General features: G+C 34.7%; 3 protein-coding genes and 1 pseudogene across 4 annotated transcripts; 1 reads left to right on the forward strand and 3 right to left on the reverse strand.

Annotated features, from left to right (window-relative positions):
• Positions 1-6,724: 6,724 nt before the first annotated feature.
• LOC109132949 (RING-H2 finger protein ATL11-like) lies at positions 6,725-12,350 on the reverse strand (annotated as a pseudogene).
• A 5,140-nt stretch (positions 12,351-17,490) lies between these two features.
• Positions 17,491-18,578, reverse strand: LOC104788074 (protein SHORT HYPOCOTYL IN WHITE LIGHT 1-like). The gene is made up of 4 exons (XM_010513757.3): positions 18,319-18,578; positions 18,034-18,249; positions 17,840-17,905; positions 17,491-17,735 (listed from the first exon to the last, which is right to left on the reverse strand). The coding sequence occupies exons 1-4, from the start codon at positions 18,475-18,477 to the stop codon at positions 17,616-17,618; spliced, it is 561 nt and encodes a 186-aa protein (XP_010512059.1). The 5' UTR covers positions 18,478-18,578; the 3' UTR covers positions 17,491-17,615.
• Positions 18,579-18,810: 232 nt separating this feature from the next.
• Positions 18,811-21,344, forward strand: LOC104788075 (zinc finger BED domain-containing protein RICESLEEPER 2-like). 2 transcript variants are annotated; one of them, XM_010513758.3, is made up of 2 exons: positions 18,811-18,968; positions 19,181-21,344. In XM_010513758.3, the coding sequence occupies exons 1-2, from the start codon at positions 18,961-18,963 to the stop codon at positions 21,201-21,203; spliced, it is 2,031 nt and encodes a 676-aa protein (XP_010512060.1). In that variant the 5' UTR covers positions 18,811-18,960; the 3' UTR covers positions 21,204-21,344. The 2 variants fall into 2 exon arrangements, with proteins under 2 accessions (XP_010512060.1, XP_010512061.1); XM_010513759.3 differs by having other exon boundaries at positions 18,816-19,013.
• A 76-nt stretch (positions 21,345-21,420) lies between these two features.
• LOC104788076 (serine/threonine-protein phosphatase PP2A-5 catalytic subunit) lies at positions 21,421-23,484 on the reverse strand. Its single transcript, XM_010513760.3, has 5 exons — positions 22,966-23,484; positions 22,444-22,558; positions 22,230-22,338; positions 22,062-22,139; positions 21,421-21,973 (listed from the first exon to the last, which is right to left on the reverse strand). The coding sequence occupies exons 1-5, from the start codon at positions 23,219-23,221 to the stop codon at positions 21,608-21,610; spliced, it is 924 nt and encodes a 307-aa protein (XP_010512062.1). The 5' UTR covers positions 23,222-23,484; the 3' UTR covers positions 21,421-21,607.
• Between the last annotated feature and the right edge of the window lie 1,199 nt (positions 23,485-24,683).

Raw genomic sequence — 24,683 nt, forward strand, 5'->3', positions numbered from 1 at the left:
TGCTTTTCTTTATTTAAATCAATTTGTTTAGCATAATTATAAAACTCTATAATCCATTGTGTGTGATCTTGAGTCTCTGTGGAATTCGACCCCTAAGTACAGTAGTGATCTCTTAATTTGAGAGAGTAGCTCTAGGGTAAATTTGAGCAGATCAAATTTTGGCGCCGTTGCCGGGGACTCTTTGATCTACCATTAGATTTGAGTTTTAGATTTTGTCTAAATTTTTCTTTTTATTTTCAAACTAACACGCTTTTGTTTTCTTCTCTCTTGTGTGTTTCAGGTGTATGCCTAATAAGCATAACACAAGGAGCAACAAGACTGGTCCAATTCTGAAGCTTTCAAACCAAGAGTTGGGAAAGCTTGAGCGTGAGAACAGAAAAGCAGCCAAATCTCTGAAGATGGTTAATACGATCATACTGATGCGTGATGAGGCTGGTGTTTTGAGGGATCAAGAGGGCCATTTGCGCAATGAGCAGGGCCAAAAGCTTGATGCAGAAGGAAACGTGATTCCTGAACCTGTTGTCAACGAGCAGGCTGTTGTGAACCAGCAAGATGGTGTCGTTGATGATCCGGATCTTGGTGTCGATCGACACCAACCAGGTGGCATCGATTGACACCCACCTGCAGACGTGCGTGGAGCTGCCAACCACGTACAGAACCCCGTTCGACGACAGGAGAACAACCGGGATCTGATCAGGACCATTGCTGACTACAATCGGGCTGATCTGGTGTATGAGAACCGGTCTGCTATTGTTCTTCCCCCTTTTCAGAGGAATGATTTTGAGTTGAAGCCTGCTTACTTCCAACTAGTTGGACAGAGACCTTTCTCTGCTTTGCCTAATGAGAAGCCTCTGGACCATATTGAGCATTTTGAGGATCTTGTGACCAGTATCAAAGCTAATGGAGTGACTGAGGACTTCATATTCTGCAAGCTCTTCCCATACTCACTTGCAGGAGAGGCATCTCAGTGGTTGAAGCAGTTGCCAGCTGGATCTTTGACATCTTGGCAACAAGTCAAAGTGGCTTTCCTCAACCATTTCTATGATGATGCAATGTCAGATGAGTTGAGAGTCAAGCTATCCACTTTCAAGCAAAAACCAGATGAAGCTTTCAAGGCAGCTTGGGTGAGATTCAAAGAGTGTGACTGGAAGTATCAGTTAGCTTTGGATGCTGCAAGTCATGGGAATTTCAAAACAAGATTTCCAGAAGATGTTGAAGTTTTGATTGAGAATTTAGCTTCTAGCAATAGCACTAAGGGAGCAGATGCTGAAAGGAAGAGATTGCATGGAGGATTTGATTCAAACCAGTTAGCTTCTGTTAATGCTAAGCTGGATTCAGTGCATAATCTCCTTACGGGTAAGAAATCTGTTCATTTTGCTGCTGAGGTTGAGACATATGAGCTAGAACCTGATCAAGGACACCATGAGGAAGATGTGAACTATGTGTATGGGAATCAGGGACAGCGGTTTGGAAATCAGCAAGGCAATAGGCCTTACAGTGGGAACTCTTCAGGCTACACTTCCAAGCCAGAGTATCAGCAGCAACAACAGAACAATGGCTATACAAGGACATATGGGAACTCATCTTATCAGTCTCCACCTCCTAAGAATTCTTCAGAGAGTAGAATGGAAGCCATGCTTGAGCAGCTTTTGCAAGGACAGGAGCAATTGACAGTGACATTCAATGGGAAGATTGACAATGTCTATACTAAGCTGAATGGGAAGATTGATGCATTGAATGTTCATGTTAAGAAGCTGGAGATTCAAGTTGCACAGACTGCTGGGTCTGTTAAACGACAAGAGAGTGTTCTTCCAGTAAGAACTGAGTCAAACCCCAGACATGCTTGCAATGCCATATCAGTGCGAGATGAAGATGATGGTGAACTTGCTTCTTCAGAAAAAGAAGAGAAATCGACCAATCTCTCGGTTTCAGATGATGGTGTCGATCGACACCACCTGGGTGTCGGTCGACACTCATCCCAAACGAGCCCAGAAACCGCAAAATCTCAGGTTCCAGCTGCTAAAAGGGTCTACAAGCCTAAGGTTCCTTTTCCCAAGCCAAGAAAGTCTAAGCAAGAGATGGAGGAAGCTAGATGCAAAGCTATGATGGATAAGGTGATGATTGAGATGCCTTTAATTGATGCAGTGAAGCTTTCACCACCTCTCAAACGCTATGTGAAGAGAATGGTATCCAATGGTTTTAGCCCTGAAGAAGGAGCCTTGCTAACTAAAGATGTTAGTGCAATTCTGTTGAACCAGCCTGTTCAGAGGAATAAGGATAGAAAGCAGGAGGTGGTTGTCACTAAGGAAGTGAGTGAAATCATTCAATGTAGGACTGCTAAGAAGTTACCAGATCCTGGAAGCTTTGTACTTGATTGCTTAATCTCAGCAGGAAGGTTTTCTCACTCACTTTGTGACCTTGGCTCTAGCATCAACTTGATGCCACATTCTATTGCTGTGAGACTTGGGATGACAGAATTCAAGCCAACTCAAATTTCTCTAATCCTAGCTGATCGATCCAGAAGAACTCCTGAAGGTGTTTCAGAGGATATTCCAGTTAAGGTTGGCAACTTCATGATTCCCACTGACTTTGTGGTGCTGAAGTATGATACAGAGCCTAAAGATCCTCTCATCTTAGGAAGATCTTTCTTGGCTACAGCTGGTGCCATCATTGATGTGAAGAAGGGACATATAGCACTAAATGTGGATGGTTTGAGTTTGAATTTTGAGATGGATAAGCTGAGGAGGGCTCCTACTATTGATGGACAGACTTTTTCTGTTGAAAAAGTTTCTGCAACACGAGCATCAGACTCAGTGTCGATCGATGCCACTAAGAGGGTACCGATCGACACCCCTCCACGACCGCGACAAAGCTTGTCCAAAACTGATGCTCCAAGTCAGAAACCTGTTCCCAAACAGAAGAGTCATCAATCCACACTCCAGAGCCCTCAGGTAAGGCCAAGGTATGCATCTTTTTCTCCTAAACTTCCTCCTATCATCAACAAGAATTTCAAAGAGATAAAAACTGTTTTGCAGTTAACCAAGCCACGAGATTATCGTAGAGCGCTTGTTTCTTCTGTTGATGATTTTGCAGGACAGAAGAGATACCCTCCCATACCTAAGTTCCGCCCTGGTCCTGTTCCTCACATCCTTGGCAAGCCTCATGCACCTAAAGCTTATACACCACCTTGGATGAAGAGGACTTCAATGCCTTGTTTTGCTCCTACGGATGCCTGAACTCCACCACAGTCAAGCTAATGACTGAAAACAAGCGCTTAGTGGGAGGCAACCCACTGGTAGGTTTTTCTTTTTCTTTTGATTTTGATTTTTTGTTTATTTTATTTCTATTTTTGCTTTCCTCTTACTTGATAACACTGGGGACAGTGTTTTTTTAAGTCTGGGGGAGGTTAGTTACTAACTATGTTTTCTGTTTTTGAGTTTCAGTTGTGTCAGTCAAAACCATAAAGTTTGAGTTAAATTTTTCAAAATTTTTCTTTTTATCTTTGGGAATTATGATCTTGACTAATGATTTCTCTTATTTGGCTAACACTCTAATGATTACTTGTTTATGCTTGATCTCAGAACTGAAGCTTAGAAAGACTATGAGCCTTATCAATAATCCTGAAAGCCCTTATTCAATGGATATCTGATTGATCTAACGTTGTCTCAACTTTTATCAGGATTTTAACCGGACTTAATCGCTTATTTTGGGGTTGGAAATCAGTGGACTAGACTTCTTCTTCGGGCCATACAAGATAGTGCAATTTTTCAAAGTATGTCTCCCCTCTCTCTTCCCTTCAGTGCTTTAAGAAAAAAATAAAGAATAAAAGATGAGATGATTTTGATCAGTTTAGAGGGGTAGGTAAATTACCAGTAACCTCATTATTCTACTCTTGAGTCAAATGATCACACAAAGCTTGGAAGCGAGGGGTAGGTAAATTACCGATGACCCCGGTATTCGCTTACACCTTTGATTTAAAAGAAAAAAAAATAATGGAAGTGAGAAAAGGGAGAGGAAAGGAGATGCAAGAAGAATGTCTTGGCCTGAAGAGAGTCCACATGCCACTGATCAATACATCCAAGGTAAGAATTCACCTTATTTATGCTTTAATATTGACTAATGAGATGACAATGGAGATTTCAGAGATTCCAAGGGATTGTGGGATTTGAATAAGGAATGTTGATGCTTATCATGGTTGAGTATAAGTAGTAAGTTCTTGAGTCAGGTAAATGAAGAGTGTGAATAAGAATAATCTGCAATTGAGTGAGTTCCCTGTTTTCAAACCCCTTTCACAGGTCTAAGTTTATGTTTTGCTTGAGGGCAAGCAAAGGCTAAGTCTGGGAGAGTTGATATATCATGGTTTTTGTGGTTTTTAACCATGATATAAGGAGTCTTTTAGTGTCTTTTCATTTGTTTCTAGATTGTTTTTGAGTCTTTACAGGTTTTTAGCATGGATGGAGCAAAGTGGAGTGATTTGGATCAGTTTGGAGCAATAATTCGGAGGAAAAGAACTTGGAGTCAGAACAGAGAGGGAGTGTCGATCGACACTGCCTTAGCATCGATCGACACCCTCTTTAGGCGATGAAGAATCACAAATTTGGAAGTTTTACAAATCTGCCCCAAAGTTTTCCATATTTGCAACATAAGTCCCTGACGTGTTTTAGGACATATAAATAGTGTTTTTAGGTTTTCCAAACCCTTAAGTTTTATTCTAGCAAGTTTTATTTTTCTGCAACCCTGAGAGATTTTTGAGAGCTATTGGAGAGAGAGATCTGAACTGCTTTGAGAGAAGAATTCTTAAACTCCTTTCTTACTCTTTTAATCTCTATTGTTTATTATTTAGAATCATGTCTTGTTCTTCATTGATTATGTCTGAGTAGTTTGCTTGTTAGGTTTAGGATTTTTCACAGGGATTTTATGAATTATTAGATCTGTTTATTTAGGATTCATTATCTTTCTAGATCTTCATCTTAGGTTGTTCTTCATATTAATCCTTGATTGGCCATCTAGAATTAATACTTTAGGAAAATAAATTGATATGAGAATATAATTGTTTTCCTGATAAAACCTTTTGTGAGCAAAATTATTTCTTGCAAAGAGATTTGATTTAATAATTTTGTGAACAATCTAAACCTGATTTTATTGCTGATTTATTACCTAGAATTTTACAAAGAGATTTGGATTTTCTGGTTTTAAATTTAGATATTATTTGCAGTGAGAACTGATTTAATTTAAAAAAGTGTTTAGAGTTCTAGATCTGTTCTTAATTGCTTGAATCCTAATTTATTGATTGATTTAATATTTCATAATTTTCTGAGAAATTCCCTAGGCCTAGCTTTTTGATCTTCTGAATTTACAACAGCTTTTATTTAATATTTTGCATTGCTTTTCTTTATTTAAATCAATTTGTTTAGCATAATTATAAAACTCTATAATCCATTGTGTGTGATCTTGAGTCTCTGTGGAATTCGACCCCTAAGTACTGCAGTGATCTCTTAATTTGAGAGAGTAGCTCTAGGGTAAATTTGAGCAGATCAATTATGCGAACTGTAAAGCCACAAGAAGATCTGTAGGTGGCTATTGTACGTTTATGGGTCCAAATCTTATCTCTTGGTCGTCTAAGAAACAGCCTACTGTCTCGAAAAGCTCCACTGAAGCAGAGTACATAAGCATGTCAGAAACAGCTTCAGAAATCAAGTGGATGAGCTCTGTTCTGCGAGACTTGAATGTTCCTCTACACACCACTCCAGAGCTCTACTGTGACAATCTCTCGGCGGTTTACTTAACGGCCAATCCCGCGTTCCACTCCCGCACAAAACATTTTGATGTTGATCATCACTACGTTCGCGAACGTGTGGCCCTGAAGACGTTGACAGTGAAACACATTCCCAATCACTTGCAAACAGCAGATATCTTTACAAAGTCTCTTCCTCATGATGCTTTTGCTCGGTTGAGGCTCAAACTCGGCGTTGACGTCCCGCCTACACCAAGTTTGCGGGGGGATGATAACAGAACAACACCAAAATCAGAATTTTTGGTTTCTGCTCAAAACGGTGTCGATCTGGGAAAGGAAGCTATGGGCCTAAACAAGTTAACAAAGCCCAATCGAGTTGACCAAAGCCAGTCCAAGAGTTTAATATCTCCTGCAACGGTAATGTCACAAGAAGACAAGAAACGAGGCAAAGTAAAACTCGTTGATGACAGTACGGAGACAGTCAAGCTGTCAAACCGTTTTGCAGCCCTTGATCCGTCCTGCTCAAAAAGATCATGACAGCTGGCGGAAGACTCTAGAATCATCGAGAAAGCATCTAGGATTTATATTTCTAAGATATAAATAAGCTTGTAAACCCTCTCTTGTAATCTAAGCAGAAATGAGAAATTGAAAGCTTCAACCTAAAAACAACTTTTACTTTCATCTTTCACCATATTTTACTCCACTGACTTAGCTCTCAAACAAAAACACAAAAAGGCCAAGTTATTGCTAATTTACGTAATTGTTGTATATGTGTTTCATAATTACAGCACAAGTTATCAAGATTAAAAATTTATAAGCACCATTAGTTTCCCAAGGTATGCCTGCAATTGAGAATGTTTTGGGTATGAGCATTTCGTTGTGAATCTCGAGTATTAAAATAATTGTAACAATATGGACTAAAAAAAGAAGAAGTAGATCTTGTTTACCTTGAGACGATCAATACTTATTATTGGGATGATAGGGCTGACGTGAAGAATGAGGATGCTCAACCAAATTGCATCCATCAGTAGAATTTTTACCCTTCTTCACATCAGGAAACTCCACCATGTAGCTTTGATCTCGATTTGGAACGTTGTAATAACTACTGTTCCACTACAAGACATATATGAAATAGTAGAAATAGTTTTTCTCTCGCTTCCTAAGCTTCTGGTTCTGTATCCTCTCGCTGAACTCACCACCTGAGGTAAGGCCACGTGGCCTTTTGAAAAGCTCGGATTCACGATTTTATTGTGAATACTGTATTTTGTCATAATTTAAGTGTGAACCGGTCGAGATTTTCCCGATGTTGACTGGTCCAATCAGGATTCGCAAAATATTCCGGCTAAACTCCATCCGGTAGACATTGACTTAGGCGGCTTGCTTTGGTTACAAGTCAACGCCCCGAGTCGATCAACCGCGCATCTGGTGAACCAAAACTCTAATCCGATCACCGGTCGGATTAGAACCGGGATGGTTGTTGATTAAACCGGGTATCTGAATTATAGATTCTCCCGGTACGGAAGTAAGATATATCACCGCGGCACAGAAGACACGTAGCGTGAGAGCGGAGCCAAGCGTCAATGAAGCAAGGATGGACAATACAACGTGGCAGCATTTAGGTATCAAACGCAGCGTTACGTTTCATCGTCTTCGAACTCGTTTAATTAAACAAACAGGACACTCGAGCGCTTCTTTGCTGCCGATCCTAAGCGTCTTCACGGTTGAGTATAGAGAAGTAGGAAACGTCTCGATGATCGACGCGTCCAGTTCACGCGTTGGTTGACGGTTCAGGGTAAGCCAGTTAGCGGCGTCGTCGGAGTTTTCGTAGTCCATTCCCATGACTCGCTCGAGACATCTTTGGATGTATAGAAATATAATAGACGGAGAAGAACCCGAGAAAGAAGAAGATGCTGACGAGGATGATCATGAGTATTCCCATGGTTGGGTCAAACCGAGAGCTATCTCCGGTGACGTCTGAACCGCCGGGAGTGGCTTGACCCGCGGCGATTTGAAATCCTCCGTGGTTGGAGAAGAGGAGTAACGGGAGGATGCAACCATGATCATGACCACCGATAATCGAACGGTTGAGATGAGGACAAAACTTTAGTCGGTTTGGCTCTCCGGTCCATGCAATGAAAAACAACAATAAGTTTGTTCACGTATCTTTCAACGAAGCAACCGGTTAGTGCAAATATCGCCTAAATGTGATGTTAAATGTGATGGTTCTATAATTGTTTAGTTTCTACGTATTTTTGCACTTCCTTTCTATCTTCCAAAATATTTCGGGCTTATATATCTCAGTTTAATGTCAGTGACTTTTAAAGTTTTTACTTTATAAATTTAAGTACAAAATAATAATTAAGTTATTTTACTTGAGTATATATATATATATATATATTATTAAGTATGAACATATTAAATTTGAGGGATTCTTTATGCCTTGTGTTGTTCGTCTCACTGTGAGTTGTAGAAAGCAGTGAATTTTAAGGTTGATCTCTCGAGCAATGTGAATAGCCATATACATACGTCAGTGCTTAGATTCAAGTGTGCATCAATCAGATGTAAAAGTATCAAACCGGGTTAGTTTAGACCACTTATCATGACGGCTGCTATATCTGCATGCAAGATTTACGTCAATGGCAGGGTATTAATAATACCGTATAATTAAGGGTTTGTTAGCATTTTAGTACGTTTTTGAAACTTAATTGTCAAAAACATACAGAAACTATTTATAATAAAGAAAAGTGGGTGTTGTGAGATAGATGGGACAGGGGACAGGAGAGAACATTACAAAAGGTCCTGGTCAATGGTTTTGGGAAGAAGGAGGAGAGAGAGGGAAAGAAGGAGAAAGCGTAGAGATAGGAGAAAGGCATAGTGGGTTTGTAACAAAGATTTTTTTTTCTTCTACTTCACGGTTTCTCTCACTTTCTCTTTATACATATATTATTTTTTATTTCTTTTTCTTTTCATCACATTTCTCATTTCCAATTATTCAAATATTTATTAATATATTTTTTGTTTCCAAATTATTTCTACTTCCAAAAAATTTATGTTTTTTTCTTTATAATTTGATATGTATTTTGTTTTAATGATTTTAAATATATTTTTATTCAAAAATTTATATTTGTGTACGGTTTTAAATCATTCAGCATGTTTGATAGATTTAAACCGTCCAACAATTATGGTGTACGGTTCAAAACATCCAATATGTTGGATAGATTCAAACCGTCCAGCAATATTTGAGTACGGTTTCAGCCATTCAACATATTTGATAGATTTAACCCGTCCAACAATATTTGTGTACAGTTTAAACCATCTAGCATGTTAGATAGATTCACATCGTCCAGCAATATTTAAGTACGGTTTCAGCCATCCAGTATATTTGATATATTCAACCCGTCCAACAATATTTGTGTACGGTTTAAACCATCCAGCATGTTAGGTAGATTCACACCATCCAACAATATTTGAGTACGGTTTAACCATCCAGCATGTTGGATAGATTTGAAACATCTAACAATATTTGTGTATGGTTTAATCTTTCTAATATATTGGATAGATTCAAACTATCCAACAATATTTGTATCCGTACACCTTATGAAGTGTACAGCTGTCTGTACATATTATCAAGTGTGCAAATACATGTATACATTATTAAGTCTACAAATGTAATTTATGTAATTCTTAGGGTTTAGATGTATGTACTACAATGGTTTGGTAAAAATTACATATGTATACTTAATATTGTTTACATATATATGTACACTTAATAAAGGGGTATAGGCATCTGTACACGTAAAAATATGTACGGATACAAAGATGTATATAATATATTTAAAAATTATTATACAAAATTCATATCAACTTGTAAAGAAAAAAATATATTTTTTTTTGTATCTAAGATTTAAAAAAAAAAAAAGATTATATCAACAAATGTAAACTGGCAACAAATGTAATTAATAAGACTTTTGAATGGCAGAAAAGGAAGGGAAAACACACAAACAGTGTCAAATGTGGGTTTCTTTAATTGCAAATAATGACTGTACTAGTTTGATAATTATGTTTCGAAAACGTACTAAAACGCCTAATAACCCTATAATTAATTAGACTAAAGATGTGAAAGTTTCAAATTTAATATATAAAGACTAAAGAGAGAGAGAGAGAAAGCTAATAATAATAGTATTAATATCTAAAAATTTACAGTTATTGTTAAAAGCCTTGTGTAATTAATTATATCAGAAACCTTGTATAATTAATTATATCAGAAACCTTGTATAATTAATTAATTAATAATTAATTAATTAATCACCGCAAATCTAACTGTCTTTCTCTGTTCTCGATTCTCTTTGTTCTGAAACAGCATGGTCGGTGGTATAAGTTTGTTTGAAAAAATGGGATCCAAGAAGAATGGCCGCGTCTAGAGTAAGTTTATCAATTAATTTACTCGATTTTTTTAGCCTTATTAATTAGGTGCTTTTTTAAATGAGGAAAAGATTAAGTTGTAATTATGAGCTTTATTGGTTTATTAATTAGTTTAGGGCCATTTTAGTACACAACCAAAGTTCTAGGTTGAGACAGAGAATATCGTGACCTTCTTGTGACTTTAGTGTTGCTGTATCTTTCTGATTGCATAAAAATATTACTTGATATCAGCATTGGTGAAAGATCAATTGAGTTTCTCATCATAAAATTTTGAGAAATCTTTACTAATATTATGTGTCCATTGGTGAGAAACTTGAGTTTCTTATCAATATAATTTTTTATTGTTACTTAATATTTTGTTGTATAAGTTTTTTAAAATATTTATTTTGTTAACAATATTTTGCATTTTATCATAAATTATATAAAAAATTATTAATATTTTTTAAACATATTAAATTATTTAGTAAATATACTTAATTTTATTAATCAGTTATATTTTATACCATTTATCATATTATCAATAATAAAATTATAAATACTAATATAGTTAGTGAAAGTTTCACAATACTAATTTTTTTTTCAACTCTTATAATTTTTTTACTCATACCAAATATTTTTTTTTGTATCAACTAATGTTTATTTTAAATAATATAAATATAAAATATAAAATTATGCATAATAGAATTTGTTAGAAAGCTAAATTTGAGAATTTGTTTTTATAGGTTTGGGTTCCTAAATTACATTTAGGGTATAGTTTTTAAGGGATATGGTTTAGTATTTGGGGTTTAGCGTTTATAATTTTGTTATTTTTATATTAAAAAGGATATTTTTGAAAATGGACACTGTGAAAATTCTATCAGAATCGAGAAGGAAACAATTGGAATTTAGGAAAATCAAACCGAGGAGTGAAAATTCATCAGAAGCGGAGGCAGAACGATGAAATCGGATCTCATGAGAATTAACTTCCGCGCGATAACACCTCCTGCATTAACACGAATAAGAAACTTAGTTACACTTACTTAGGCAACCAAAACATACAAAAAATCAAAGAAGAAGAAGAAGAAGGTATCAATTGAGAGAGAGAGGGACCAAACCAAACCCTAAGAAGAATATCGCAGTGGTACGAACGAACGAACTATGAAATCAATCAGAGACGCAGTGCCGGGTTCAGAGGAATATCACACCACCACCAGCCAATCCACAACGACAATGGAGAACAAAAAAAAAAGAGAAGACGAAGAAGCGTTTTTTTTTTAAGTCGAAGACGAAGAGAAGAGAGAGGAGTGGAGCTTCAATGTATTATGACGGTCAGGATTCGATCATGTGATCTTTCAACAGTCATTAATCTAAAAATCGATCATGTAATCTTTCAACGGTCATTAATCTAAAAATCGATCATGTAATCTTTCAACGGTCATTCATTAAAACGATCGGAAAAATATCCAAAAGAGAAATATAATAATAATTTTTTAAAAAAATATTTCAATATTCTTCAATTAAAACGATCGGAAAAAGAGAAAAAAAAGGAAACCTATTGAAAACATTTAAAATATAATAATAATTTTTTTAAAAATATTTCAATAATAAGAACGGTTTAGAATTATTAATAATCCAAAAGAGAGGCTTTTTCATTTATGTCATAATTTTTTGAAAAAAAACCTGGATATAGAGAGGAGTAACTCTTCATGTTCTGAAACGTTACACTTGAGAAGATCTCCTCTCGTAGGATCAACATAAGGATTGCCTCTCCAATAAGCGTACGCCATGCGATCTTCCCATTGCCTTATATTGTTCCCTTCTTTTATCGCCTCCAGCAAATTTTCTGATGGATTTACGTTCACTTCAGCCCTGGCCCATTAAAAGCTCATATTAGTAGTGTTAAAAATATGGCCTTGTGATCTTGGGATCATTAATAATTGATAGAATTATTAATTAACAGAGAGCAAGAGTAATTTAATTCTTAATAACTTACACACAAAGAATCAAGGGCTGCAAATTGGTTTGATAATTTCATAATCGGTTTGTAGGTTGACTGTTTTATGATTGCTTCGGCCTTGTGATCTTGACACACGACTACTTTCTTTCCTTCTTTGACCTTGGCTCTATGTGCAATGAACGCAGCTTCCTCCTTTGTTCCGTTTGTTTTGTCTTGGAGTGAAGCTGGCTCTTTTCCTTTAGACAGAGAGGTGTCCATTGTAGCAGTCGACCGTTGAGCGCATGCGACATCGTTTTGTATTTCTTGGATTTTGGTTGAAAGCAAATATTCTGCTTTATTTGGAATCTTCGTCCTTAGTCTGCTATCGGTAAACAGTAGTACAAGTAACTGAGATGAAATAGTCTAGAGAGGGAAGAATATAATTGAAGAAATAATATTGATATCTCTAACATGATAAATATGGATATTATGAACATTGAACTGATTTAAGTAGCCATGCTTGCACAACTTTTTTTGTTAAAACTGATCAAATCTGGATGCTATATGTTTCTAATAATCTGAAGGAGCAAGTTAGGAGTGGTGATGCAAGTGCAACAGAGCTCTTCGAGCTTGGTGCAGTGATGCTCGAGGCTTATGAGAAGAAAAAGGAGTTGCCTTGAGTTGAATGCGTTCGAATAGGTTTTGTTGTTTGATCCGAAAAACAAGGTCAAGGTGGCTCGGCCTCGGCAAGATGGGTTAAAAGATTGTGTGAAGCTCTATAAAGGCGTTGTGGCTGTTAAATTAAGTCTAAGAAACGGTGGCGGCTAAAGCAAGAAGCAAACTCAAACCAAGAGCTGTTGGCCTCTCTCCCTCTTATCATTTTCGGTTTGGTAATATGTAACTGTTAGGGAGATTCTATGTTAATATGATACTGAAACTTTGTTGTTTCGTTTTGTGTCAATGGAAATAGAATGCCTAAAATATTTGATTGAGTATATTTAATATGACGTCTAAAACTTTGTACCAATAAAATCACTAGTCTTATTAGTTAGAATCGATACAAACCTTTTAATTAAATCTCCTATATAATAAAACAGAAGTACACAACATTGTTTTATACACTATATAATTTTAACAAGTTGGTTACAAATAGGTTATAGATTAAGTTTTATATTATTTGTATAATCTGGATTTATTGTTTCCAAAAATCTTAAAGAGAATATTTTAAAAAATCATTAGATATCATCTAACTTACTATATTAATTTCCTCAAATAAAATTTTTTGATATCTAACTTAACATATTAATTTGTTAATTATCATTATACCTCACCTCTCATTTTTATACATGAGTCTATTTTGTGAAACAAATAAATTATCATATTATTTATTATAATTAAAAAATAGTTTTATTTCCGGATATACCATAAGTTGAATTTTTAAAAACAAATATAAATGATTCAATCTATAAAATATTCAAGTTTAATTAATATTATTCAACTTATTAAAATTATTAATATTATATAGTCTGGATTTATTGTTTCTAAAAATCTTAAAGAGAATATTCTAAAGAATCATTTGATATCATCTAACTTACCATATTAATTTTCTTTATTAAATTATTCATCAAATAAAATCCTTTGATATCTAACTTGATATCTAACTTAACATATTAATTTGTTAATTATCATTATAATTCACCTCTCATTTTTATATATGAGTCTATTTTGTGAAATAAATAAATTATCATATTATTTATTATAATTTAAAAATAGTTTTATTTCCGGATATACCATAAGTTGAATTTTTAAAAACAAATATAAATGATTCAATCTAGAAAATATTCAAGTTTAATTAATATTATTCTTTAAAAATAATATCTATTGAATTAAAAAAATTTACTGAGTAATGTGTCAAAATTTGAATATTTAAATTCAATTTCATACTTTTTTGTTGAATTTTATAATTTTATATAATATAATAAACTTTAAATAATTTATTTTGAAATATTTTTAAAATATTGAAACTTGATATTAAAGTTAGAAACTATAAACACTCTAAATTGGTTTGTTATAGCAATGTCAATAATATGTCACTATAATATGAAAGAATTTCAAAAACCTAAGTATATTAAAACAAAAAGTATAATCAATATATTAATTACTCATAATATAATAACTCGCTTTTTAAAAACCAAATTCACAAAATTATGTCTTATAATGACATTCAAGTCATGAGGTAAAATATACATTGTTGAAATAACTTCACGTACATAAACTAATACAACATATTAAAGTTTTTTTTTAAATAGAAAATATACAAAATTTTGTATAAAATAAAATTTACTGGACTTTTTTAGCCTTATTAATTAGGTGCTTTCTTAAATGAGGAAAAATATTAAGTTGTAAATATGGGCTTTCTTGGTTTATTAATTAGTTTAGGGCCTGATAATGCGTTGATTAGGGAAATTAGGGTTTTATAATAATAGGCTTTATTGGTTTATTAATTAGTTTAGGGCCTCATAATGCGTTGATTAGGGAAATTAGGGTTTTATAATAATAGGCTTTGATCTCTCTCCTCCGCCGCAGGGGTTACTGTCGACCTAGGAAGATCATTGACGATAAATCCTGGTCAATCTTCTACGGTCCATGCAACTCATATGTCATCAACAACGCAGAAAAATCTCAATCTCCCTGCTGATGTTTTCATCCTGATCGAGAGATCCCAAGCAGAATACAAGCTTGCTTCCCTCAGACATCTACACTTGTGATGTTGTGTTCAGTGAGAGCCAGGGGCGGATCTAGGTGTAATGGAGGTGGGGCAAGTGCCCCATACTCATTTTTAATAATTCTTCAGTTTAATCTATTGTGTATGACATATAAAAATGCCACATACTATGTCAAATGCCTCTCATCTACAATTAATCTATTGTGTATTAATATTGCTAAAAAAAAATTTGTTAAGGTAAGTATTTCATCTGTGCCCGATGTAAAATTTCCTCCTGCATCCACCACTGGTGAGAGCTCTATTATGTGGCACACAGGATTTTCCCCAGTAACACTTTTGGGATACAAGTGCGGCCCTCATGATCGTATTAATTTGGTTGTTTAAAAGAAAATTGTAGAATTGATTATCAAACTGATTTAACTTTATTGATGATCTCACATGAGTATTTATATCATCAAGCTTCCTGCTTATTAGTAGTTGAAAATATATTAGTTATATATATAGTGATTATGAACTATTTTCCAAAATATTCAGCCAATGTGGGATACATAATTTTAAATTTAATTGCTCGGTTTTGATAGAAACAGATTTATATTATTTTTATAAATAAATTTAAATGATTTTATATATTAGGTAATCTCAAAATCAGAAATTATTGTTTCCAGAAATATCTCAAAATGTATAACTAAATTAAATACGTTTATATATATACATTTTCGAATTTAATTGTCCAAATTAAAAATGTTTACATAAATATCAAAAATTATTGTTTCCATACATTGTTTAAATGACAATTCTTACTTTTTTTGAATTTATTGTAGAAGCTCATTTCTATTCAGTTTAGATCCAGGTGTTACACCTTCGAACACCTAATACACGATCCGTACAAAATCAATCCGGGTCACAAATGGATCTGCGTGCTTTTACTATTAAAATTACTTGCATACTCTTCTCAATTTATATGCTTTGTCATATACATAGGAGTATTTTATGTCAAAATTTTCACTGTTTATTTCTATGGAGAAAAATGCTTTTCTTTTAATAGTATAGATTTTCCTTTTAAATACTAACATAATATCAAATTAAATTTCTTTTTATTAATTACCTTAATCTATGGGAAAAGATGGTTGTAAGCCTAGATTTGATACCAAGACATTATCTCTATTATATTATTTAAGAAATGTTCTAAATAATTAACCCTACTCCCATGTGGTATATTACACAAAATGCCACTGTATTTAATTACAAAATATAATAACATAATCTTATTATAATTTGTTGTAACCAGAAAATGGTTACCAAAAAAATAGCAAATAAAACATAATCTATTGTGATAAAATGTATGTATTTATAAAATGTACATATATATAAATGTTTTCAGGTACATGGAAATGTATAGTCCATCATATGTATTTATTTTATATTATACACAAAATATAATTAGTACTATATAATATGACTAAAAAACACTATATTATATAATATACCAAATAATTATAGTACATAATAAGTAATTTTATAAAAAGAAAACAAAAAGTTATTTTCTGCACTGCAGCACGGGTCATTCATATATAATAACAAAATGTACAAATAACAACCATTTTCTATTAAAAATAAAGCTAAGTTGAACTTAGGCTTTAACTTTTATTCCAGAATATAAATATATAAATATATATAAATATAGAGAATTTGTTAGAAATATATTATTAATAAATGATAATACTACCAAATATTAACAGGTCGGATAACAAAATAGGTAATGAGACGGGTAACGGCACGGGTATCAAAAATTAAATTAATACCCGATACTCGATCCTTACTCACAAATAATATAATTATATCATCTTTCACTCGATCCTAAAGCTACATGTACCCTTTTTCCAAGCCTACCTATTAGTAGTTTAATATGACTCAAAACTCATCATATAGTACTATATTATATAAAATGTAAATAAATGATACAACATAATCATAATCTGAACAAATAAAAATAAATAACGAAATAAAAAAATTTCCCGTACTACCAGCACAGGTCATTATTTAGTTAAATAGTGAATTCGCAACCGTAAAAATTATTTCATGGTGGGGTTTTATTGTTTTTGTAGTTGTCAGCACGCCACCGCTAGCAAATGCCATACAATGGATCTCTCTAATCGCAACTATTTCTTGTTTGGAAGTAAGTAGCCTCTTTAATTTGGCAATTTGCCACCGGAAAGACCAAAAGGTAAGAAAAACAAAACAAATAAAATAATATTAACTAGATTTTGTGGATACTGGTCGTTAACATTTTGAACTAAATATTAATCTGATGATTTTCCTTACAAAAGTCTTAATTTTGATTCTTTTTTTATTTTTGCATTTAGGAATAAGAATTGTATCTGATCATATGTATTATTCCTGATCTTATTGCCATTCTGTATTTTTATCAACTCTGTGGTTAGAAAGACAGAGAAAAGGCAGATAGAGAAGGGTTATGTTCTTTTCTTAACATTATTAAACATGGAGTTGAAGCTGGTGGAGGAGATAGGAAGAGATGAAAAGGATGATATATATGTATGTATATCGTGTTACGGAATTAGGGGTTTGGTTACCGAAAATACAAATTAGGGCTTAACTTAATCCTTGGTTTATGATCTTCTTCAATTCATCGGTGGGTGAATTACCGGAACATTCTTTTAACTTCTTAGTTTCGTCTTCTCTAACTCTTGATCACTTAGATAACTCTCCAGCGACATGTACACAACAACTATCATACAATTTTTTCTTACACATCGAAGCTACAAGTCCAAGACATGATCAGTAACAAAAAAAACTAGATTTTAAGTTAACGGGTTTGGTCCAAAAGTGCTCCCATAAGTCTGGAAGAAGGAAGCTGCCGTCCAGAACAATCTGATCAGCAGAATCACCGTAAACACGGTTCCTCCTAGATTGCATATTACCTGCGACAACACGTCCATGAAATCATCACACCTGATGATCACACAATCAAACCATATACAAATTCAATCCGAGCGACTCGCGTAAGCAAAATGTTAAAGATTACCTCAAGAAATGCTTTTGTTATGGATAGTGAGCCCAATAACAATATTCCATCTACTGCAAAAGACACCTAAAAATCATAGAAAACAGAGGAATCAAACAATGTGCAAACACACAATGAGATTGAAGTAACTCTAATAAATTTGAGTATACACAAAAGATTGAAGAACGTAGAAGAAGAAGAAGGAAGAGACTCACGAGACGAGGAGACATAGCTGCTGGCAAAACCCGACGCGATGCTTTCTTAGCACGTTTCGAGACTTTCTTGAACATGCTTCTCAAGAATCTGATCAAAAGATCGATGCTGCTCTCTCTCTCGTCTTCTTCATCATCTTCATCGTCATCCTCATCCTCATCGGGAACCACATCGTACCCGCCAAAGAATCGATCGTCTGAATCATATCGCCTACGCGACTAAGAGTAAAGAGATTGAGTACTTTCAAATTTCCTATTACAAAAAAAATTGAGATTATCAGAACGTACCTGAGAGCTACGGTACGAAGCAAATGAATGATTCATGCGGCGGGTCCGACGGCGGAGTGAGTTAGAGCTAAAAGAGAAAGGAGCTGCAGAGACAAATCTATGTGAGCCATTGATGAAATTTAGCGACGGTGATGATGATAAGGTTGTAGCTACGGCCATTTTGTGGAGCAGAGAGAGAGAGAGACCACCAGTGGCAGTGAGTGAATTGTAAATTAAGAGTGGACCTTTTTGATAATTAAATACATTTGGACTATATTTGTAAGTGTACATAAACATAAGGTACCGTTTCTTAAAAGTAAACTAGTTTCAGGTGTTAAGCTGTGTTGAAAAGCTAAAAAAATATAGGGTACAATGTGTGAGTAATTTGTAAATAGAAATGGCCAATTTGGATCATAAAGTAAAGTTATGGATATATTTAAAAAGAATCATAAATGTAAGGTACCATTTCGTAAATTAACTTTTTTTTTTGTTTGCCGTTTCAAAAAAAATATCTTTTCACTAACAGAAGAAAAGCTTTCAGCTTTTGTTTTTGTTTGTCTTCTCTCCCATTGGTAAAAAACCCTACCGCCGCGACCACCGACACCGAGAGAGTTCGCCGCCGTTAAACCACCAGTGATAAGCTTTTTATCAAAAGCTACTTCAATGAAGAGGTGAATGTGCTTTTAGAGCTAAGATTCTTTATATCTTCCCCGGCGGTAATTTCATAAAATTCGATTGTTTCTCTTATATATAAAGCTTTCTGCTTTATGAAAAAAAAAAGACAAAGACTTTGTGTTAATGTTATTAAGAATTTTAGGTTTTTGTGTACATTGGTTTCTTGAATTGGATTTTTTTTTTTGTGTTTTTATTGTTTTTTGTGTAGGAGACAGAAGAAAGTGATGATAAGCAATGAGATGGATTTGTCAGATGCAGTGATTGTAAAATCTGGGAGATTGAAATCAGTTGTGTGGAATGATTTCGATAGAGTTAAAAAAGGTGAGACTTACGTTGCAATCTGTAGGCATTGTAAGAAGAGACTTAGTGGATCGAGCGCTAGTGGGACTTCTCATTTGAGGAATCATTTGATTAGGTGTAGGAGGAGAATTAATGGTAACGGTGTTGTTGCTCAGTATTTTGTTAAGGGGAAGAAGAAAGAAGGAAGAGTTGTTGAGCTAGCGAATGAGAAGAAGAAAGATGAAGAACAACAGCTTAGTGTAGTGAGTGTTAGATATGAACATGATGATGATGTTGTTAGTGCTGGTTTGGATCAAAGGAGGAGTAGGTTTGATTTAGCACGGATGATTATTTTACATGGGTATCCGTTGAGTATGGTGGAAGATGTTGGATTCAGGATGTTTATTAGAAATTTACAGCCTTTGTTTGATCTTGTTGCGTTTGAAAGAGTTGAGTCTGATTGTATGGAGATATACGCTAAAGAGAAGCACAAGATGTTTGAAGCGTTGGATAAGTTACCTGGAAAGATTAGTATCAGTGTTGATGTGTGGAGTGGTTCAGATGATACTGATGAGTTCTTGTGTTTGGCAGCACATTATATTGATGAAACGTGGGAGCTGAAGAAGAGAGTTTTAAACTTCTTCGTGGTTGATCCGTCTCATACTGGCGAAATGCTTGCTGAAGTTGTAATAACATGTTTAATGGAGTGGGATATTGATAGGAAGTTGTTTTCTATGGCGTCTAGTCATTCGCCACCGTTTGGTGAAAACGTGGCTAACAAAATCAGAGACCGGTTGTCGCAGAACAAGTTCTTATACTGTAACGGTCAATTGTTTGATGTAAGCTGTGGAGTTAATGTCATTAACCAGATGGCTCAAGATTCTTTGCAAACTTGTTGTGACACAATAAACATGGTTCGAGAGAGCATTAGGTATGTCAAAAGCTCAGAAACTATTCAGGAGAGATTCAATCAGTGGACTGTCGAAGCTGAAGCTGAAAGTGAAAGGAACCTATGCATTGATGATCCAGTGAGATGGGACACAACATGTACCATGCTGGAGATTGCCTTAGAGCAGAAGAGCGCGTTTTCACTCATGAATGAACATGATCCTGATTCCGTGTTATGTCCATCTGATTTGGAATGGGAGAGGTTAGAAACAGTTGTCGAGTTCTTGAACGTTTTTGTTGACGTGACAAATGCATTCACAAAGAGCACTTGTTTACCCGCCAACATATACTTCCCGGAGATATGCGACTTACACCTCCGGTTAATCGAATGGTGTAAGAACCCCGATGATTTCATTAGCTCTCTAGCTGTAAACATGAGAAAGAAGTTCGATGATTTCTGGGATAAAAACAACCTGGTTCTAGCCATTGCTACCATATTAGACCCACGGTTCAAAATGAAGCTGGTGGAATATTATTACCCTCTGTTTTATGATACTAGTGCTTCAGATTTCATTGAAGATGTTGTTGAGTGCATCAAAGCGTTGTACGATGAGCATTCTATAGGATCACTGTTAGCATCATCAGATCAAACCCTTGACTGGCGTAATCATCATCATGGTTCAAATGGTGTTCGCCATGGGAAAGAGCTTGACGATAGATTCATAGAATTTGATAGGTACATTAACAATACAACTACTACTACACCAGGTCAAGACTCTACATCGGATCTTGAAAAGTATCTAGAGGAGCCGCTTTTTCCCCGGAATTCAGATTTCGACATCCTGAACTGGTGGAAAGTACACACACCGAAGTACCCAATCCTCTCAATGATGGCACGTAATGTGTTAGCGGTTCCAATGTCAAATGTATCATCAGAAGAAGACGCCTTTGAAACTTGTCAAAGGAGACAGGTTAGTGAAACTTGGCGTTCGCTTAGACCGAGTACTGTGCAGGCCTTAATGTGTGCTCAAGATTGGATTCAGAGCGAACTGGAAAGCTCTTGAAACTCTTGATTTTGTCCTGAGTTTTTTTTTCTTTCTTAGTTTAGAGATCAGCTCCAGCTTGTTTGTTTATTGTCTGTACCTCTCAACAACAGTTGTTTTAGTCATAATTTATATTCAACCTAGCTAGGGCTTTTTACTGTATAACAGAAGTATCATTCATTTCTCTGTACAGAGTTTGGCTACAATGGAGTTCAGTGATAAGAGTGGTTTCAGTTACTTGGACCATAAATCTATGTAACTCTCATATCCGATGCACAACAAAATTACGGGTTTTTAGAGAACAATGGATAGTTTAACAAACATAGACACAAAAGGAATATGAAATTACAAAAAGTGGTTAAGAATAGAAAGCAAAAGAGAAAAAGAGCTAGTGTGTGGAATAGCAATTTTAGTTCGTTTGGTACTTACAAAAAATAATCTGGAGTCTTGCGAGTGGTTTCGGGTTCGATTTGACGTGGGGCTGGATCAAACTGAAGGAAGTTCTGGTCCATGTTCTCACCAATCTCTAGAATCGCAGCCATGTTGCCACAACGGTAGCAATAATTTGGGGCACTGAATACAGTCACAACGTTCTTTTCTTGGCACCAATTATAACCTTCCATGACAAGTTGGTGTGCTCTAGAAATCAGAGAAAGTCCATTGGTGTGGTTAAACTGAGTAGCGATATCTTGTCCGAAAGTGTAGCCTGCACCACGAGGAGATATTCCCCAACCACACCGGTCATCTGGATCAGACCATAAGAGATCACACATTGGTCCTTCATGTGGAACCTACACAACACACAAGGGTTATTATTGTCTCGATATGTAATACAACGTCGAATCATCAGCTTTTGTAGGTTTGTATTTTGTAACTCACCTCTTGAATTCGATCTAACGATCTGATGTTGTCAAGTGTATCTAAAGAAGGTGAAAGTCCTCCATGTAAACAGAACACCTACAGAAAAACAAAGTTGCATAGTTTCAAGTCCAAAACGGGCAGAAGCAGAGATACAAGACTGTAAAAAGTTCATTAGTTTAAAAATACCTGACTCTCAATGAGAGCTGTAAGAGGAAGATAATCAAAAAGGTCAGTGAAGTGCTTCCACACATTAGCGTTTCCATATTTCCTCAAGCATTCATCATAAAATCCATACCTGTAAAAAGGTAAGCAATCAGTAAAAGGCATTTTGAGACAGGGGGGAGGACAACTTCATACCGAGAATGCACAGAATTCACAACTTAGTAATGAAAATGCGTACACTTGAGTAATTTGCCGGCTTTCATGATTCCCTCTTAGGATTGTAAGTCTATCTCTGTATCGAACTTTCAAGGCCACCAAGAGTGAAACCGTCTCAACTGAATAATACCCTCGATCTTCAAAAGTTAAAACAATTGTGTTAGTTAGCTAGATAAGCAACTTTAACAAACAGAACACAAGAAGCCTCTTATATTACATAGATTGTAGATTATAGAAGCCTTTACTTAAGCAAAACCTTCTAGAAGTAAAATTGCAAACATAAATCCAAATCCGAGTACTCAGAGACATGAAACGAGGATAAATGAAGTAAGCAAAAGTTTAACCTTTTTCAATATCAATGTAACAAGTCTAGCAAAAAAATCAAAACTTTAGATAGATGACAAAACAAAAACAATAAATCTACCATTAATGAGGTAAACACTCCCAAAAAAAAGTCAAACAGAATCAAAATCCCCAAATCAAGAAATCAACAAACGTAAAAAAAAACCCTAAAAAGGCTAAATTTATAGAGAGAGACACTGACCTACATAATCACCCATGAAAAGATAATTAGTATCAGGAGCAGAGCCACCGATACGAAAAAGCTCGATGAGATCATAAAACTGGCCGTGGATGTCACCACAGACGGTAACCGGACATTTAACCGGTTGAACATTATACTCTTCAACGAGAATCGTCTTCGCTTGCTCACACAACGTCTTCACCTCCGCTTCAGATAACGCTTTACACTCCATCAACTGCTCGATCTGACGATCGATATCTCCGGTCGCCGGCGGCATCTTCTCCGATCCGATCTTATGTAAAAAAAAAAACAATCCGGATTCGTTTAGTCTTGGATCCGGATCTTCGTCTCTGGATTTAATCTATCTATCATCATGACGACTCCATGGATTGGGATTTTTAAGAAGATGAGAAAAAAAAAAATTGTGAAGTTCGATTTCGTTGGAACTTTGTATTTTGTATTTACTTTGGAATTACTTTTTATTTTATTTTATTTATTTTTTAAAAATATCTCATCGGAATTTGATTATTTTATTTTCTCTCCGGCAGCCGCACCGAGTCAAAAGTCCATCATGGGGGACTGACACGTGGCTTCATTTTTTTTTAATGGCCCTTTTATACATAGGGCTCGTTAATCGTTTATAGATGGGTTTCTTCAATTTAGCCCAATTGGCCCAACAACTTGTTAAATGTCTTAAAAATAAGATTCATCTTTAACATCATAAACTCTATAGTCTAACCTTAGTTTTAAGGTTCGTTGAAAGTGAAACGCATAAATCTTTTAACCCTAAATTTAAATTCTAATGGTGATTAACAACATCTTTGGTCTTTATAATGGTGATAAACCAGAAATTTTAAATTTCTAAGATTAAATTTCTTACAAATTAAATTAGCAAATATGAAACGATTTTCATAATTTTATCCTTTAATCTTTCACTTTTTAGTAGTCTTTCTTATTAAGTAATTTATATGAATAATTTTTTGTTTAATTAAATTTTCTAGAGTGAGAGGAGCCGTCATAGATATAGTTCAAATGTTATACAGCTTTAAGACTGGTCTTCAGTTACTTTTTGATTCTCGACGACTGGAACCAAAAAGAAAAGGTTGATTGATTATTGTGTCTCTGTTAAGTCTGTCTAATGCGTTACGTTTTGGTAATCAATTCAAATTAAAGATATTCAAACTCTTACAGTTGTGAACTTTAAAAAGAAATATCGATTCGTTTGAACTAAAACTAAAATGGAAACATGTCGAGATCACATGTTCACTTTAATTTTGTTTAAATTTACAATTATATTTTGGAAAAAAAATAGTAATGAGATTTTGCTTTACTATGTGCATATGTGATCGATAGTTACTTGTACCATGATATAACGAAACCCATGTTTTCGTTGAAGAAGGCATTTGCATATATCAATTTGTAATACTAATGTGGATGGTTAGGGTATATAGTATAGAGGATTTTATGGAGCCGAACCGGAACCATAAACTCATAAAATTTCTATAGTACTTTAATTTATTTGCAAATAAATAATATAATCTACAATCTATATTCGGGATTTCGAGTTTATCTAATTACATATATGGAGATGAGTTAGGAATTCTTTCTCCGAGAACCCCTCTCATCACATAAACTAGTTATATACTATGACAAATCGGAATACCTAAGGAAAAATATACCAATGAAAGACCAAAATGCTGTTTCATGTTCTATTACTAGTTCTCTTTTTGATACATACG

Source organism: Camelina sativa, chromosome 5 (genome assembly GCF_030686135.1).
Source record: "Camelina sativa cultivar CO46 ecotype springtype chromosome 5, ASM3068613v1".
NCBI lineage: Eukaryota > Viridiplantae > Streptophyta > Magnoliopsida > Brassicales > Brassicaceae > Camelina > Camelina sativa.